Genomic DNA, 18,239 nt, shown 5'->3' with positions numbered 1-18,239 from the left:
GCTTATTCTCACAGAAGCTTTTTTTCAAAGCACAGCAATACCAAACCAGCCCTTAGTTAACTTATACACTTTTCTTGTTCCCATGAGCACTATAATTAATCGGACTTTGCTAGCTAGCTAGCTACTTTCAGTGTCATACATTTTAATTATTTATTCTGGTTTAATTAATAATATTGCAATTAGACCCATAACCAATAATATAATAATCTTTTAGTTTGAACCCCTACAAATAGGGTTTCCACTCTGTGTCATTCTGCATATGCATGCCTAGCTAGCTAACTACTTGATCATCAAGTTTAGTAGTTTACTTTAGCATCATTCTCCACTCTCTCTCTCTCTCTCTCTCTCCCTCTCCCTAGAAATGGCACTAGCCAAGGATATTAGAATGCCTACTCCTCATGACTCATGCACTCATGATTCCCTTCAAGTTTCAGATCTTTCGAATGGATTTGTGTTTAGAGCCCCATCTAGTTACCAACCTGATCAGCTTATTAACTTCAAAAGTGGGTACTACAACAGTGGTGAATCTCTGCTTAGTTTTGATAAAAACAAGCAGAATTCTCAAAGCATTTACTTGAACAGTAGTGCCAGCAAAGATAACTGCGACAGTGATTTGCATCATGGTAGTTACAGCCAGTGGAATCAGACGACTGGCATCGGCGATCATAGCCTTTTGGGGGATTTGAATTGGTTTCAGACGGCTAGCAATTACAGCAGCTCCATCCACAGCATATCAAAAGAAGACCATGGAGATCATGAGGCTTATGGATGGACATACTCTGAGGCAACTGATTACTTCCAGCAATCAGACGAGCAAGAAGCAGGCTTTCACAAGCGTCCCATTACGGTAATTAGCTCCTTTTATTCTTCTCTTTGTTCACAAAATTAATTAAATATGTCGGAAAACTGTCAATCTCGACTATATAAGATATTGAGTTGATTCATGCTACAATGTCTAGATTGAGAGTAGATTCTTGCTAAATTGGAAGTCAACATTGTCATGTAACTTGTACAGTTCCATTTGTGCACCACGAATAATGGCCTTGATATAGCAGAAATTTTTTGACAGGGAGAGAGCATGCAACCTTCAAAGAAGCAATGCACTAGTGCAACTAAGAAGCCCAAACCCAAGTCATCGACAAGTGCTTCAAAGGACCCCCAAAGTATTGCAGCCAAGGTTTGGACACAATTCATTCAGTTTTGATTAATTGAGTGCAACCTAAGCAAACTATATCAAATGGAATTTATAATGATGAAAGAATATTTGTCTTTCAGAATCGACGAGAGCGGATTAGCGAGCGGCTTAAGATACTGCAAGAACTGGTTCCTAATGGCTGCAAGGTGAGTTAATTTCTTATTAGCTTATATAATTTCTTGATCACCACATAAAGTGTTGTAAGTTTATATTAATTTTTTTTTTTTTTGTAATTCTTAAATTTGTCTTATACGTACATTTTTGCAGGTTGATTTGGTGACCATGTTAGAGAAAGCGATCAGTTATGTTAAATTTCTTCAATTGCAAGTCAAGGTGTAACATCAAACAAATAATTTCCTTGTAAATTAATTTATCTATTGCATGTCTTCAAATTAATACTAGAGAGTCTTATATGTGTGAGATCTGATGATTTAGGTGTTGGCAACTGATGAATTTTGGCCGGTTCAAGGTGGGAAAGCTCCTGATATTTCTCAAGTGAAGGAAGCCATTGATGCCATCCTCTCATCTTCTCAGAGAGACACAAGTTCAAGCTCGAAGTAATCGTTGATTAGTACTTGAAAATGATGCATAATTAAGCTAGAAAAATATATAAAAATAAAAACAAGAGCAACTATATATGTAGGCAAAGGAAAAGCGTTGCCATACAAGGAAGTTGGCAATGAATTAAGAATTATAACCTGTATTTTTGCTTTAATTATGAAATGTTGTGATCTAATTAATTATGCTTCTTGATATATATAACTGCATTAGTGTCATTCATGGAGAGTCCATTTGTTTTGTTCTTGATCCATATTTTAGAAAAGAGACATGGTCAAATACTGATATATGTTAGATCTATATATGTAATCTAACGAAACGATATTTGGTTACTCAAGATTTTGAAAGAAGTCCTCTTGTGCATGCTAGATTAGCCAATGGTCCAAGAATTTGACTTAAAATATATCCATGGACTGATCATTTCTAAGGGGAGGACACTAATTAAAATGACCCCGATTTTAAGAGGCCCCAAATGCTCTACCATTTTTATTTTTTGTTTTTATTGGTTATATTCTAAAACTTGAATTGATCACTTTCCAAATCTAATATTCTATTTGACCAAAAAAAAAAAAATATCAAATGGGTTGTTCGGTATCCTTCATAGATCCAGTTTAACGTAGCTAAATAATTACGTAGTACTCATTGATTTCAAGGTAAAAAGTTGAACCCAAAAAGGACACCATACATGTTTTAATATTCTATTTGAAGCTATTATTTTTTACATGTACCTATTCAAAATCCATAAATTTACAATCGAACTGCTTGGATAAATAATATTTCAATGCAAGAATTTCCGTTAACTAGCTGGACGGGTTTCAAAATTTGATCGGCTTACTGTCTCCAGTTTTTTATTTTTTATTTTTATTTTTTATCTAGTTAGATTCATGAATTTACCCAAATCCAAATTTACTTTTGTTGTTTAACTGTATAAGATAATGAAAGATATCTGTAATGTTAAAGTATACTTAAACATATGGACCACCCACGACGAAATTTCAAACTCTACTACTTAATCATCCCTTTTATATTTTTAAAAAATAGTTAGTCTTAGTTTTAACTATTTGGACCGTGATTTAGATGCATAAACTGTTTTTAATTGATTTAATAGTTTTTTTTATCTAGACTAATCCAGTCTCTAATCATGCTTTAACCACGTGTTCTCATAAATGGCCACAGACATTACCATCCGCATATTAAAGTTATTAATCAGATGATCAATCGCTAAGCCACTGCAAAGGTGACACAATGCTCACGCCTGCAGCTCCTAACTTTTTTATTTAGTTCATAAAGTTACGATTGACAAGTGGCGAATTGCTACATTGATAAGGATTTTCTTCAATTTGTTTTGTTTCCAGTTCAAACTATCTCCGTATAAATTAAACTGAAAATACGAGTATACCCTTTGGAATTCAATTTTCATTAATTAAAACCCCCAATTGTAAAATTTTCTGATAAAAACCCAATGACTAGGCTCCAACTAAGCAATATCCATAATTAAGTATCACTTGGCAAAATTGGTATTTTTGAATGTCTAAATTACCCCTAATATTATTGACTTTGGGTTTATTACTTGTTATCTACATTTATTTTATATTATTTCATTCAATTAAACGTTTTGAAATGTTTATGCAGATTTGGAAAAGAAAATTTTGAGTGTCATGATTTCAATGCATATTAATAACAAAAATTACATGACATTAGAGTTTTGTTTCCTTATATAGTTGTGTTCATATTTATGTAAAAATGAGCATTTTTTTCCTTTTCAAATAATTGTAACAAGTAAATTAGCATTTTTTTACAAATATAAAAATGTTATTTTATTCAAAATTACCAATATATTACATATATAAAATAACAATATAAGTTCCAGGTAAAATAATACATGCAAAATAATTTACCTACGTAATAAATAAATAAATAATGTTTGATTCAAAAGTTATTTAAGCTATTTGCATACACATATATATAATAATATCAAAATGTGCCTAACTTATGTAATAATACATGCAAAATAATTTACCTACAAAATAAATGAATGTTGATTGATTGCAAACAACACATAATAATAACAAATGTGCCTAGTATATGTAATAATACATGCAAAATTATTTACCTACAAAATAAAATAATTTTTTTAGCCAATTGATTCAAAGTTAATTAATTACCCTTATTCTACTTAAAAATATAGGTAATTTATTTCACACAGATATAATAACAACAAAATGTGCCTAACGTATACATGCAAAATAATTTACCTACAATGATTGTCAAACAAATAAAGAAACGGAACAGATGATGGTAAGACAAGTATAAAGTAGATAATTTTGTAATAATAAAGCACTTATTTGCTATAATTATGGTGGTAATTAAATTCATCAACATAATTAGGGTGTTGTGGCACAATTGTATATATTTTGAAAATAATAGGTATTTATTTGTTTACATGGCAATTTATTTCAAATTTGGGTTTTATTTGAATGTTTAAAACGAGATGGGTTTTTGTTAAGAAAATAAGTGTTGTATGAGTTTATATCTAAAGAACCCTAAATTAAAGTAGTATTACTCTCAGTATGCAATTCAGTAGGGCTTATTTGAAATTGATTTTTTTTATAAATAAATTCAGTGCAGAAATATTTTTAGTAAAAATACTTTTAAAATGCAAGTGTTTCTTGAAAAAACACTTGAAGCTCTTTAAAATGACTAGACAATTATTAAAGCTCGTTTGAAATTGTTTTTAAAATAATTAAAAGTTCTTTTTTTTTAGAAAAAATATGGGTTCAAAAACACTTGAAATGCTTCTTGCAAAAAAATTCTAGTTATGTACTTTCTGTAAGAATCACTAGTTATGTATTTCTTACAATAAGCATTTCAAGTGTTTTTCTAAAATTTACTTGCATTTTTACTAAAAATTAAAGTGCTTCTTACAAGCAACTCTAATTAGGTGTTTCCTACAAGAAGCACTAGTTATGTATTTCTTACAAAACCTACTTAAATTTATTTTAAAAATATTTTCACAAAAATCGTTTTTAACTATTTTTAAAACAGCTTATTGTAAAACAACGGGCACGAGACTGCTTATTATATAAACGAACCCAACTTTTTTGCTTCCAAAAAGGAAAATTTATCTTTTACTTTATAAATGATAGTTCCTAAATTTTCCGTAAACGACTAACTCGGGACGATCATATGGTTATATGGAAATAAAAATGATTAAATTATTCGTATATCGACAAATCTCCAAAAGAAACCAACGCATGTTCTCCCAAAAAAAAAAAAAAACAAAGACAAACCAACGGACGGGAGCCAAGTTGCTGTCCAATAAAACTTTCGAACTGTACTGTTTGCTTAAACGCCAACCCTCCTCCCTCTCTCCTCCCTCTCTCTCTCCTCGGAGCGCTTCTGAGCCTCTAAATTTCCCCACTCAGATATTTCTTCCCCTCTGTTTTTTCTTACTCGATCACCCACCCACCCAACTAAACTTACCCACCACCACCTCTTCACTTCGTTCACCTCCCTTCTTAATGGATTCCCGCTCATCATCCGACGGTCTGAGTTCGACTCCGGACTCACTCTCTCCCACCTTCTCCTCATACTCAGCCGTCCATCGCGCTCTCGAACTCATCCAATCCGACGACCAGGATTCCAAGCTCCAGGGCGCCCAGGAAATCCGCCGCCTCACCAAGACCTCGCAGCGGTGTCGGCGCCAGCTCTCCGACTCGGTGGGCCCACTTGTGTCCATGCTCCGCCTTCGTGACTCGCCCGAGTCCCACGAGTCGGCCCTACTCGCCCTCCTCAACCTCGCCGTCAAGGATGAGACGTACGTGTAAACATTCCCCTTCGAACTCCTTCTATTTTCTTTTAATTTTATTTTACAAAAAGATTTTCCTTTTTTTTCATGGAATTAAGTGACTATTACTTCTTGGAAATTGTGTATTGAATTTTGGGAAATTTCTTCGTGTGATTCTTAATTTGGTGAAAAATATAAATATTAATATAAAATAATAGCTCCCGCAGAATCCTATTCGGGGATTCTCTTTTTTTCTTTTTTTCTTTTTTTTTGCTTTACTTTTTCTTTTATCTGATTGGTTGCTGAGAAGATGGTGGGAAAAGAATATCCCAAAGTTGTCGGTCAGATTTTCCTTCATGGATATATCTGTTTTGTTTGCCTTTTTAATTTTTTATTATCATGTTTTTGGTTTTGTCAAAATAATTTTATTTGGGTAGCAATAAATAAATAAAGCTTGTTCAAGTTATGATAAATAAATAATAGGGTGATACTAGCTCAAAAAGTATAACTTTTACACTTGTAAATAAGTCTCCTATTTTCTGTTTAAAAAATAAAGTCTCTTATTTAATTATCGTAAATTTAAATACCTAATTATAACTGCACCGTTCTGTTATGTTAGTCAGCTCAAATCCACTTTTCTTCAATTTTTGTTTTGTTTTGAAGAAAAAAGAATGTTTATTTAAATGGGTTGGTTCTTTGGTTGGTTATAATTAGGTTCATAAAGTTACCAAAAGGAAGAAAAGAATGCAATCAAGTTATGCTCCATTTTCTTATGGAATTGGAAGCTATGCTCGTTTGGTTGCTTAGAAAATAGTACTTTTGGTCTAATTTCTTGAATAATATTGAAATTAAAGGAACAATATATAAATATACACATAGATATACAATATTTTCTAGGAATTGAAGTAGTTTGCATGGCCAATGAAAATGTTGGTATTAATATGAAGTTCTTCATGTGATCGATAGATTTTTCAGTGTACTGAGAACATAGTCCGATATATCAAGTGTAATAATATAATTTGTTGAGAGTTTTCAATCAATTTTATTATTACACTTGGTGTGAATAACCGTATTTCCAGTATACTAAAAAATTTATACACAGTGATCAAAGAGAAATGCTTAATATTTGTCGCAACCAAAATGAGCATTAGGGGGTTGAAAAGCAAATAAGAACCAATCAAAATGTTAAGAAAACCAAAGAGATTGCTTTGTGAGTTATGATAGACTTGTATTGAAAGGAATTGGATGCTTCATGGTTCGAGAAGCAAATGGGATCCAAGGAGAGTTGTTGCTCTCTTTTTCTTTGCTTCTTACTCCATCTCCTTTTTTTATGAATCCTACTGCTCAAGTTATCGTATTCTAATTAAAAAGGTTTTTGTTTAGTGGGGAAGAAGATAACAATGTGTACCTTCTAAGCATAGAGTAAGAGAAGCACATTGGTGGTCCTCTTTTTTAACCTTTTTGCATGTTTTTTTGTTGCCTTCTTTTTCTTTTTCTTTTTCTTTTGTTCTTAATTTTTTTTTTCTTTTCTTTAGTCTAAATATAGATCACACTTTTGTAATAAAATAAAACACAAACATTTCTTTTTGTATTTTTTTGTGGTAGTTTCTTAGCGCCTAAATGGAGGTGTAACTAAGTTCATATGTGGATTAGGCCAATCTGTCAGTTACGAGTTTGAATCACTCTTGTAAATTAGAGTAGCTTAGAATAGAATATCGCATTGTCTAAGCAATTTGAGAATCAAGACGGTTAAAATTTGGATGAAATTACTAGTTAAGTGTATTTCCATTCAAATTGGAAAGATGGTTGGGCAATTTGAATTTCAATGTTTTGGGCACAATTTTCCTTTTCTGCTGCTAATTTTTCTTCTCAATATTTGGTCTCTCAGGAACAAAATTAAGATATTGGAAGCTGGCGCTTTGGAGCCAATAATTACTTTCCTTCGGTCACAAAGTTCCACCCTGCAGGAGTATGCAACTGCAGCTCTACTCACTCTATCAGCTTCTGCCGTCAACAAGCCAGTTATAGGTGCTTCCGGTGCCATTCCTCTTCTCGTCGAAATCCTTAGGCATGGCAGCCCACAAGCTAAAGTCGACTCAGTAATGGCGCTTTCCAATCTCTCAACACACCCTTCTAATCTTAGCATCATTCTTGAAGCAAACCCAATTCCGTCCATAGTTACTTTGTTAAAGCCCTGCAAGAAATCTTCAAAAACAGCTGAGAGATGCTGTGCTCTGATAGAATCTCTGGTGGGATTCGACGAGGGAAGAACTGCCCTCACATCTGAAGAAGGCGGAGTGCTTGCAGTGATTGAGGTGCTTGAAAATGGATCGCTCCAAAGTCGGGAGCATGCTGTAAGTGCTCTACTAACAATGTGTCAAAGTGACAGGTGCAGATATAGAGAAGCGATTCTTAAAGACGGGGTAATCCCTGGACTTCTCGAGCTCACAGTTCAAGGAACGCCCAAGTCTCAGACAAAAGCGCATACGCTTTTGCGCTTATTGAGGGAGTCTCCATACCCGAGATCAGAGCTTGAAGCAGACACTCTGGAGAACATTGTATGCAACATCATCTCTCAAATTGACAGTGATGATCAGTCCAGTAAAGCGAAGAAAATTCTTGCCGATATGGTTCAAGTTAGCATGGAGCAAAGCTTGAGACATTTACAGCAAAGGGCTCTGGTATGCACATCGACTGATCTGCCAATCAGTACTTGCACCTCTGAAGTATCTTTGAAATGACAGTTTTTCATTTAATTAGCTTCGTGTTTCTGACACGGGTCCTGTGAGGTAAAATTTCGATGCTGTACTAGAACAAAGAACAAAGATGATATAGTAAAATGATGCCAGTCCAGGCCTCTGTGAAGTCGGGTGACTGGTAAGTGTCAATAAACTGAAAAATGTATGAGAGTTTGAGAGAAAATATTCTATTAGTTGGTTTGTAAAGAACTGTTGTATCCTTTAGTATAATAATCTACTGAAAGCTTTACATATATCTCCATTGGTTACCTATCATATGAGGTTCCTCTGTTCATTGTTAAATGAAACTCGTTTGAGAAAATTTTCAATGTGTCTAAGTTTGTTTCTAATCCCTCGCATCCAACTATTTTCCTAATTGCCTTTGAATTTAGAAGTTCCTTGCCCAAACATACCATAAGTGAATCTAAGCATCACTTGTCTTTCCTAATAGTGATGTTTCGGGACAAGTTTGTGTCGTCGAGCTTCCCAACTTCGACTCAATCTATCCCGAGTGACCACAACATTAGTTTTGCGCTAGGAATATGCCAACACACGAAATTTAGCATGCACTAACAAGTACCAAGTGCCATAAGGCTTCTGGATGTAACGGAAATCTCCACAACCATTTCGTAGTTTTTTGCCATCAGGTTTCTTGACTCCCAAGCTACCTCATAACTTATGAAGGTAACTCAATGAAGAAATACAACTTCAAATTTGGTCCACGTTAATTGCAAGGTGGAATAGTTGGTAGTGGAATAAGGGTGAGAAGAGTGATGAAAGGAGATAACTCTGTATTTCTGCAATTTTGCTGATACGTGAATGTACCAAAGGCAATTTAAACTAACAAAATCATAATTACATCATAAATATCTAATCTTGACGCCTGGTGGCGATCGGGAAACAAAACAATCGCCCCTTTAAACAAAGGAGCATCGCAGCCTTTCCATTATTTCCTTCTCTAAGAATTCTAGATTGTCAGCACTACATGCTTGATCTTCCTCGGACGCCTTTTTTCGGTAACCAGGAGAATTCATCCACCATAACCTTCCCAGAGTACTTATTTCCTGCTTCAAGCATTCTAGCTTGTCAGCGTTGGATTCTTGAATCTTTTCAGATGTCTTTTCTTGGTAACCAGGAGAGTTTATCATCAGATACAGCTTTTCCCGTTCCCTGTAAGCATAATAAAGTTCGTTAGTAGTCAGCAGCTTACTCTTCGGGCGACATTTGATATTGTACGAGATTAAACTTCTTTCTGCAGAGTCCATCTTAACCTTCAAGATATAAGGCATTTATATTCTTCGTCTATTGCGCATGAAATCTAATCTTTTAGCTAGTTGAGTTGAGTCTAGTCTAGTCTTGCAACCTGTCAAACACGGCCTAAATATATATACATATGGCACAAAATAAATGGCACAGGCAACGTTGTGTTAGTAAAAACGATTTATTCATGGGCTTACAGTATGAATTTTTCCATCTTCTCGCGGATCTTTTCAGGGTCTGCCTTTACTCTTGGAACCCTCAGAAAAACCGACAGATATTCATTTACAAGACACATCTCATATCCACTGGAGACGGTGCTGGTGGGAAAACTGTCATTCTCGCTGAGTATCTGCAGGGACAAGAATATTTATCATTTCTAATCACCTAATAACCTTGCAGACAACCAACTTTACTACCAAAGCATCATCATCAAACACTTGTTTCGTGGACATGTTCCAGGCAATATATAGGATTAAAGTGCCACTTTTTGAAGATTCCCTTCTCTATGGTTTGAGATTATATTCTTTGAGCAGAAAACCAATCTCCATATTCGGATATCTGAACAAGCCAATCCATGGGTTCTGCTCAGGTAACTTGGTGGGTGAATCAAGTACATTGAACTATCAAATTCTTTCAAGCTAATTCAAGTCAATGTGCTAGCTCTCTGTCAATTGAATTGTGAATAAACCTGCAATTGCTTAATTAATATGCAGACAGGTTGATTGTAGGCTTAGGTTTTAGTTTTAAAATCGTTTGATTATAGCCTAACCAACCAACCCCCCTCCCCGCATGGCATAGGCTCTGTGTATTATCTTAGGGATTCGTTGTTCTCTATACGAGGAACATGCTTGACTGGTGGCACAAAAGAATTGTCATCATAGAAAAAAGTTGATAGGTTCGACCAAAACAAAAGGTATATGATAGAGCAGGTTTTCTTAAAGAAAAATTGTATCATTTACCGTCAAAGAAGACAAATGGGCAAGAGCTTCAATCTCCAGTCGATGGCTGCAGATTATATTCCAATCCAAATTGTTTCGACACATTACATGAGCTGGTCGCCTAAAAGGAAAATAGAAAAAGAATGAGAAGTCCAACTGAAGATATCACATATCAAAATTTCAGAGATTTTTAAGAAACAAGATAGAAGTTGCACTGCACTTTCAAGATCTACCTTTCACGACTTTCTTTTGCAAGTGAACGGAGAGATTTCACAACAGTCTCTACAAGGTTCATCTCAGACTCCACCCTTTCATTTGTCCAGCACTGGAAGAATAACATGATAAAAAGGCAGTTAGTGCACAAACCAAGTTCAGATCAACAGCAAACATTGCATCAGCAACCTTCTTCCAAGTTACAAGGTGATATTAACAAAAAAAAAAAACCACCATTTCTAAACTAAACGCTTTTATTATGACTAAACTTACATCTACAATGGATGGATACTCGCACATCATAATTGATATTGCCCTCTTGTGAACCCCGGAAGATGGAAGACGTTGCCACAGTTCTTCTGTGACAAATGGCATAAAAGGATGAAGCAACCGTAACCCATGTTCAAGACATAACCATAGTGTATCCCGTGCGAAACCCCTTTCAGATGCAAACTTTGGATCGTTACCAAAAAAGTAAGGCTTGATAGTTTCAAGAAAAACATCGCACAACTGGTATTGCCACCAAGCATGCACTGCGGTGGCCGCATCTGATAACTCATAGGATTCCAGTGACGAAATAATTTTGGATATGGATGTATTCAGTACCGAGAGTATCCACTGGCAACTAAATGGAAGCAAATCCGGATTTACACTTGAGGGTGGAACATAGTCATCCCCAAGTATGCTCAGAGAAAATCGCACTGCATTCCACAATTTATTACACCAGCAACTATAGCTCTCAACCCTTTGGATGTCCAAATTAATCTTATCATGCTGAAAGGACAAAACAATAAAACAGATTATTTAGATCAAGTCTAAACCTGACCAGTATAAGACTTGCGAGTAAACAATTACGTGAATAATATAGTAAGGCAGAAGTCAAAACCTGAGCAGTATAAGACACGAGAGCAAAACGGAGAGCATCTGCACCACATTCCCAAATTCCTGCAGGAAAGTCTTTCTTTAGCCCTTCTTCTGAGACGGCTACTTCCTTGGCATCCAAATTTCCCTCTAAAAGCTTCTTCCGTAGACCTTCAAGATCAATACCATTTATTACATCAAGTGGATCAATGACATTCCCCAAGGATTTTGACATTTTACGTCCATGGGCATCACGAATCATTGGGTGCAAATATACCTGCAGACAAACAAAAGTCCACCTGTCACTTCAGTAATAAAAACATACGATGAAAATTATCGCAGGAAGATATCCACAAATCAAAACGTATATACCTTCAGAAAACAAGCAAAAGTCTTAAAGTTTACGACACAAAACTAAAATACCTACTGGAACACACTGACAAGCTAACAAAAATAGTCATGTAACATTGGAATCTCATCACAACAGCGTACTTATTTTTCCACAAAACTTCTTTAGCCCTAGGCTTTACCATGTGGAAGAACATTTTGTCCCTAATTAGTGTATGCTATAACATCTTAAAGTCAGGCAACTAGTAAATTATAACGAGGGAATATACAACATATATAAATCTGTTTATCACACAGTTAAACATCCTATATTGAAACAATTTATGCTTACCTTTGTAAAAGGTATGTTGCCACCCAATGTCATTCCTAGCATTACCATACGAGCTACCCAGAAAAAGAGAATATCATGTCCAGTTTCAAGAACTGCAGTCGGATAAAAAGCCTTCAGATCTTCTGTGTTATCTGGCCAGCCCAACACGGACAATGGAAACAAACCAGAAGAAAACCATGTGTCAAGGACATCAGGATCCTGAATTAATTGAAAATTCCCCTGATATGCATCACTAGCCTTTGCTTGAGCCTCTTCCTCATTTCTAGCAATTACCCATCGGTCATCAATAAATCCAAAATCTTCCTGCTTATCGCCTTCATAAACAACATACCATGCAGGAATACGGTGACCCCACCAAAGTTGCCTCGAGATGCACCAATCACGAATGTTCTCAAGCCATCTGCGAGAGGTGGACCAATAGTAGGTAAGCACTTGCATAGGAAACTAATCAAATATAGAGAGAGAACAAATACAGACTAAGTGAACCAACTATTCACACAAACAAATAACTATAAGAAAAGGGCTGAGAAAAGATCATAATAACAGCTACCATTGATTGACATTAGTTCAACGAATATATCGTAAACAAAAAATAAAAATAAAAAGATCAACGGTTATTGAGATATTGATGACCTATCAAATAATGCATATTTTCCAAAAACTACAGAACTTTTGAATGAAACTCTGGGAAATGTTAAGCATAACAATAATACATGTGCTAACCACATTAATTCCATAAAAAATGTCATGATAAAGATGATATCTGATGACAAATAAAAATTTAAACTGGCTGTTTCATTAGGGCGGCAGGATCTAAACGGAAACAAGACATTACCTCTTCCATTCAGCAGTATACTCTCTTGGGATGATCTCAAGCTTCCTGTGTTCATCATCTACGACAGCATCAAGGGCTTGCTTTCCCATACCGCTGCATTTAAGATACCATTGGGGCTTTATCATGGGTTCCACAACATCTTGGCTTCTAGAGCAAATTCCAAGTCGCATCTCGTTGTTCTTTGCTTCTTTAAAGAGACCCTAAATGGCATGAGAAACTTGTCACCAAAACCTCCATAACACCATAGAGAAAATGAAGTAAATAGACGGTATCAACCAACTAGGAATATTGTGAAACAACTGGTGATGTTGATAAGTGATGCAATAAAAAGTAAATTATTTTAAACTTCATTTGAGTGTCCAGGATGATGAAATGCAAACAATTCCAATTTCAAATTAACTGTTGAAATCAAAAGAGTATCAGACGGAAGAGAGTAATAAAGAACTAGGAAGGAAAGTGTCAGTCATAGTGCTACAGATGTTACTTCTAGCATAGACAATCTAACTGAGTAGGCCCCCGCCAATATAAATGTATACCGATCACTTCGTGAATTCACATAGATAAAATGATACCGCATGTTGATAGTCAGCATAGAACTTTCAAATGAGTGTAGTAATGTAAGATAGATACCTTCTTCTTTAGTGCTTCTGTCACTGCTTCTCGGGCTTCAAAACGTGGCATTCCTGCAAATTCTCCACCCTCCTCGTTTATTTTTCCGTCATCCGTAAAGATGTTAATAAAGTCCAGGTTATGGCGCTTTCCCGCATTAAAATCATTCGGATCATGGGCTGGGGTAATCTGCAGGAGGAAAAGAGAGAGAACAAGACATTTTTTTATCCATAAAATATAAACCAGAAAAAAAATAAATAAAAAATTAAAGCAATCACTCACAACTTATATGTTAAACTTTACCTTCACAGCACCAGTCCCGAACTCTGGATCAACAACAATTTCATCAAGGACTATACAAATCCTTCGTCCATTGAAAGGATGGATGGCATGTTTTCCATGAAGATGTTCATACCTCTTATCATTAGGATGTACAGCAATGGCAGTATCACCGAGCATAGTTTCCACTCTAGTGGTGGCCACCACAATCTCACCTAAACCTTCCTCCAAAGGGTAAGCAAATGAAGTTAACACACCAAATTCAACAGGACTATCGTATCCAGGAACCCTCAGTAATGTCCTTTCTTCTATATCGATGTAATCCACCTAATTACACCAAAAAAATTTCATAAATGCTGAAAAAAAAGGGAGTAGTATACGCAGGGACAAGGAGAAGGCTGACCTCAATGTCAGATATAGCTGTACGCAACACACAATCCCAATTCACTATGCGATTAGCCCTGCAAAACGTAACATGCCAAAAAAAATCCAAATAGGTTAACCAAATTGAAGAAAAAGAACAGAAGGATGAGTTACAGGTGTGGATGATTGCTACGCACTGGTACCAAGATCCTGTCCCATTCCCAACTTACAAACTAACTGAACAAAACATAACTACAAGGTCAAACAAGAACCAGAAAGACAAAGCTAGCATCCAGCAGTTAGTTGCTAACAGCTATTCTATATAATGTCTTTATCAAGAATGGTTATATTCCAATTAGCATAGAGGTCTGAGCTGGGAAACAAGACAATAAGAAACAAGTGTTCCCCTACCCTATGCCGAGCATACCTGTAGAGAAGCCCCTGCTTATGCAGCCTTACAAAAGCCTCTGTCACGGCATTTGACCTTTTCTCATCCATCGTGAAGCACTAAAAATTAAGGAAACGCAAAGGTTCAATCAAGATCAGAGCGAGAGAGGTCTTCATAACTAGGTCTAATAAACAACTAAAGCAAAGTCATACAAAGCTCCACGAACCTCAATCTTACCCCACGGGACCAATCCAAAGAAGCACCCAAGCGACGGAGCTGCTGTAAAATGGTGCTCCCATGCTTTTTCTTCCAGTCCCAAACCTTTAACAACCAAGTTAACCACAGAATGAATAGTATGAATGTATTCAGAAACTTTTAAAACATCAAACTTATTTAAGAAATTTATTTCCAGCTATTTGCAGTTCAAGCTTACCTTAGCCACAAATTGCTCACGACCAATATCATGTCTGGTTAAATTTTTTTCACTCATAAGCTTCTTTTCAACAACCACCTATAATAAGCACATGGACGTCATGTCTAGCGAATGTATACAGATGTAATGAAGATAAATCCAGATCCATGAAAATCAAAAGTCCATGCATATTATATGATCAACATATGATGCGGTTAATAAGTTGTCAATCATGGGCTACAAAAAGGAACTGCTTTAAGGGGAAAGGACTCATCCCCACAGGCAAAAAAAAGGCCAAACATACAACACATTAAATCATTAAAGCACTTTTGGCACATGGGTTAAGTTAAATATCTGTAAAATGCTGGAGTCAGGGCAACGGAAGTAACGCTTTTGCTCATAATGGTAATGTAATACTCAGAAGTTTAAGCATTTACTTCCATCACAAAAACAAAAAGAAAGCAAATACTCAACCAATCGCTGATTAAAGAGACAAAGAACAGAACCTGTGTTGCTATCCCGGCATGATCCATTCCAGGCACCCACATGGCATTGTAGCCGGACATTCTCCGCCAACGAATGATAGTGTCCTACATACAGAAAAATCAGATCCAATTTTCTTTACGCGCCCTAACCAATGAAGAGCACAAACTGAGTAATCTATGCAAAGATGTGACCTCAATAGCAGCAGTAAGAGCATGGCCTATGTGAAGGGTGCCGGTCACATTGGGCGGCGGTAAAACCTGCAATACATGCAAAACCCCGTTAACGTTCTCGCTATTTTTTATTTCTTTCTCTTGATCTGTTTATCCATATCAATGTGAAGTTGTGAACCCCAGACACACGTTAGTTTGGAGTAGTATGACACTCACAATCACAAATGGAGGTTTAGAGCTGTTAGCATCTGCCGAGAAGAACCCCATTTTCTCCCACCACTCATACCACCTAAATCAGCAAGTAATGGAGAGGAAACTATGAAGAAACTACAAGGACAATGTATCAGTAGAATTAATAGGTGAAAAGAAGAGTATACTCACGACTTCTCCACAGCACGCGGATGGTACATTTTGGCCATTTGACTGGCCATCCTTTTCTTCTGGCCGAATGGAGTCTCCGGGTCCCTTGCATTGTCATCTTCATCATCCAAAAGCCTTGCATTCTTCGTTTTAATTGTCTTCAAAGTAGAAGCACATGCTTGTTGCTCCTAAATGATTTTAAATGTAACAGAACGAATAAATAAAGCCTTAGCCTTTCATCAGTGACTGCATTGATATTCGAATATTATAATATATTATCAATGGGGTTTTGGGGGGTTTTGGAAATTCGAATATTTATAAATGTGAAGTTTGAGAGCATGAACAAAGAACATAGCTATCTTAAATGTCCAAAATTTTCAACTTTCTGAGGAGCGGCAAAGACAAGTATAGCAAACCAGTACCTGCAGCTTGATAGCTTTCTGCAAAGCTTTTTGCTTTTTCAATTCTTTCTCTTTTGCCTGCCCAAATGCCAAAAACAAAATAAATTCACTTGCTTTGTTTGTTTCTCAGTAAATACAAATAATTAACTCCAGATTCTCAGCGAAAGCAAGTGGTTTGCAACTCAGATTCTTCGTTACACCCGATGTCCCGGGTTCGAAACCCCGTTGCTTAATGTAAATTATTTTATAGTTTGTCGGATAAAAATCCTCAGCCAAAAGTGAATTTAAAAGAAGCAACAGCGAACCAACCTTTGCTTCCTTCTTCATTTTCTTGATTGTATCTGCCTCTGCAGTTGGGGAAGACATTGCAGAGAACGGCGGGAGACGGCAAACCGACACCACTGAGTGAGTGGGGAAGAAGAAGAAGACGTCGTTACGTGTAAGAGATTATTAAATTAGGCTCCCAATTTATGCCGCCAAGGGAGGAGTAGAACGCACAGTGTTCCTATTCAACAATACATTGTGACGTGATAATGTATTATTGGCCAAGAAACATCACGTAGTAGTAAACCCGTTTCATATAAGCGGAGAAGGGCTTATAAAAGCATACCTAAATCCAATTGAACAAGGATACCTATACCGGATTCACGATGGACACATGACACCGGGGTAGGAGAAGGGCTTCACAGCTGTCAAGTGCTGAGTGCCAATCAGCTTCTGTTATATATTTTTTTTCTTTTCTTTTTTGTAGCACTAAGTTGCTATACGTATGCTGCAGGTTTTTATATTGGAGAAGGATTGTCTGCCCTCCTAGTTGTGGTGCCCTTCCATGCCCTCTTATTTTGTGCGGCCACGGTTAAGCCACGTTAATATTTTATATTTTTATTGTTTTTTGTCTTATTATCTCATTAAAAAATTAATATAAAATGTTGACGTGGCTTAATCGTGACCGTACAAAATAGGAGAGTATGGAAGGGCACCACAACTAGGAGGGCAGACAATCCTTGTCCTTTTATATTTGGTTTATCATGGACTCGAGCTGTTACGAGTTGTCCGTTATGATCGTAGGTGGTCTTGCAATTTCCTGCTGTTCAAGAATTTAAGCACAAAAAATATCGTCTTGTGTATTTTGGAATGCATGATCTTGTCAGATACTTGCTGATATGATCTTTATTAGTTTTAGTTTTACAATTTCTTCACCTTCGTGAATTTAACACAACAAACTGAAAGAAGGAAAGAAAACCCATTTGTCATTTTTGCATTTGGGAGTATATGCATATGTTGTATAGGTGGTGGTCAGCAACGTTGCTGGTTTTTGGTTTCTTATTTTTAATTCAGTTTAAAGATAAATTTACATATTTAATTGAATTTGTGATACTAATTTCGGTTGTAAACTTGAGTTTAAAGAAAATTTGATTTTTTTTAATTAAAAATAATGAGTTTAGACACCAAAACATAAATGCTCAATACATATCCATGTCGATTAAGTGACCTTTTACCACAGCGGTTGAAAGGTGAACCCTTGCATGACAACGTGTGAGTTCAAACCCCTCAATAGCTAATCAAACATTTAATCTAACAAAATCTATCATTTAACAAACAAACAAAAAAACATATACATGTCGAAAAAGAACTCCAAAGTTGAAATAATACAAGCTACTACTTTAATTTGAAACATCATAGTTGTCTTATATGTGGTTGGTCACC

The 18,239-nt window shown here is 36.0% G+C and overlaps 3 protein-coding genes across 3 annotated transcripts; 2 read left to right on the top strand and 1 right to left on the bottom strand.

Moving 5' to 3' along the window:
* Positions 1-290: 290 nt before the first annotated feature.
* Positions 291-1,962, top strand: LOC103428236 (putative transcription factor bHLH086). The gene is made up of 5 exons (XM_008366334.4): positions 291-847; positions 1,070-1,177; positions 1,276-1,341; positions 1,463-1,528; positions 1,631-1,962. The coding sequence occupies exons 1-5, from the start codon at positions 362-364 to the stop codon at positions 1,754-1,756; spliced, it is 852 nt and encodes a 283-aa protein (XP_008364556.3). The 5' UTR covers positions 291-361; the 3' UTR covers positions 1,757-1,962.
* Positions 1,963-4,998: 3,036 nt separating this feature from the next.
* Positions 4,999-8,532, top strand: LOC103405814 (U-box domain-containing protein 4-like). Its single transcript, XM_008344824.4, has 2 exons — positions 4,999-5,570; positions 7,429-8,532. The coding sequence occupies exons 1-2, from the start codon at positions 5,008-5,010 to the stop codon at positions 8,279-8,281; spliced, it is 1,416 nt and encodes a 471-aa protein (XP_008343046.3). The 5' UTR covers positions 4,999-5,007; the 3' UTR covers positions 8,282-8,532.
* Positions 8,533-9,052: 520 nt separating this feature from the next.
* On the bottom strand, positions 9,053-17,287 carry LOC103405984 (valine--tRNA ligase, mitochondrial 1-like). Its single transcript, XM_008345016.4, has 20 exons — positions 16,842-17,287; positions 16,554-16,610; positions 16,153-16,319; positions 15,988-16,060; positions 15,793-15,858; positions 15,622-15,705; positions 15,137-15,214; positions 14,941-15,024; positions 14,743-14,822; positions 14,356-14,413; positions 13,977-14,279; positions 13,695-13,862; positions 13,065-13,264; positions 12,230-12,629; positions 11,576-11,827; positions 10,963-11,463; positions 10,710-10,801; positions 10,498-10,597; positions 9,736-9,887; positions 9,053-9,448 (listed from the first exon to the last, which is right to left on the bottom strand). Exons 1-20 carry the CDS (start codon positions 16,896-16,898, stop codon positions 9,196-9,198), a joined length of 3,225 nt encoding a protein of 1,074 aa, XP_008343238.2. The 5' UTR covers positions 16,899-17,287; the 3' UTR covers positions 9,053-9,195.
* Between the last annotated feature and the right edge of the window lie 952 nt (positions 17,288-18,239).

The sequence above is a fragment of the Malus domestica genome, chromosome 17 (genome assembly GCF_042453785.1).
Source record: "Malus domestica chromosome 17, GDT2T_hap1".
Taxonomy (NCBI): domain Eukaryota; kingdom Viridiplantae; phylum Streptophyta; class Magnoliopsida; order Rosales; family Rosaceae; genus Malus; species Malus domestica.
The sequence above is the reverse complement of the archived record's forward strand: the minus strand, read 5'-3'. Positions and strand labels throughout refer to the sequence as shown.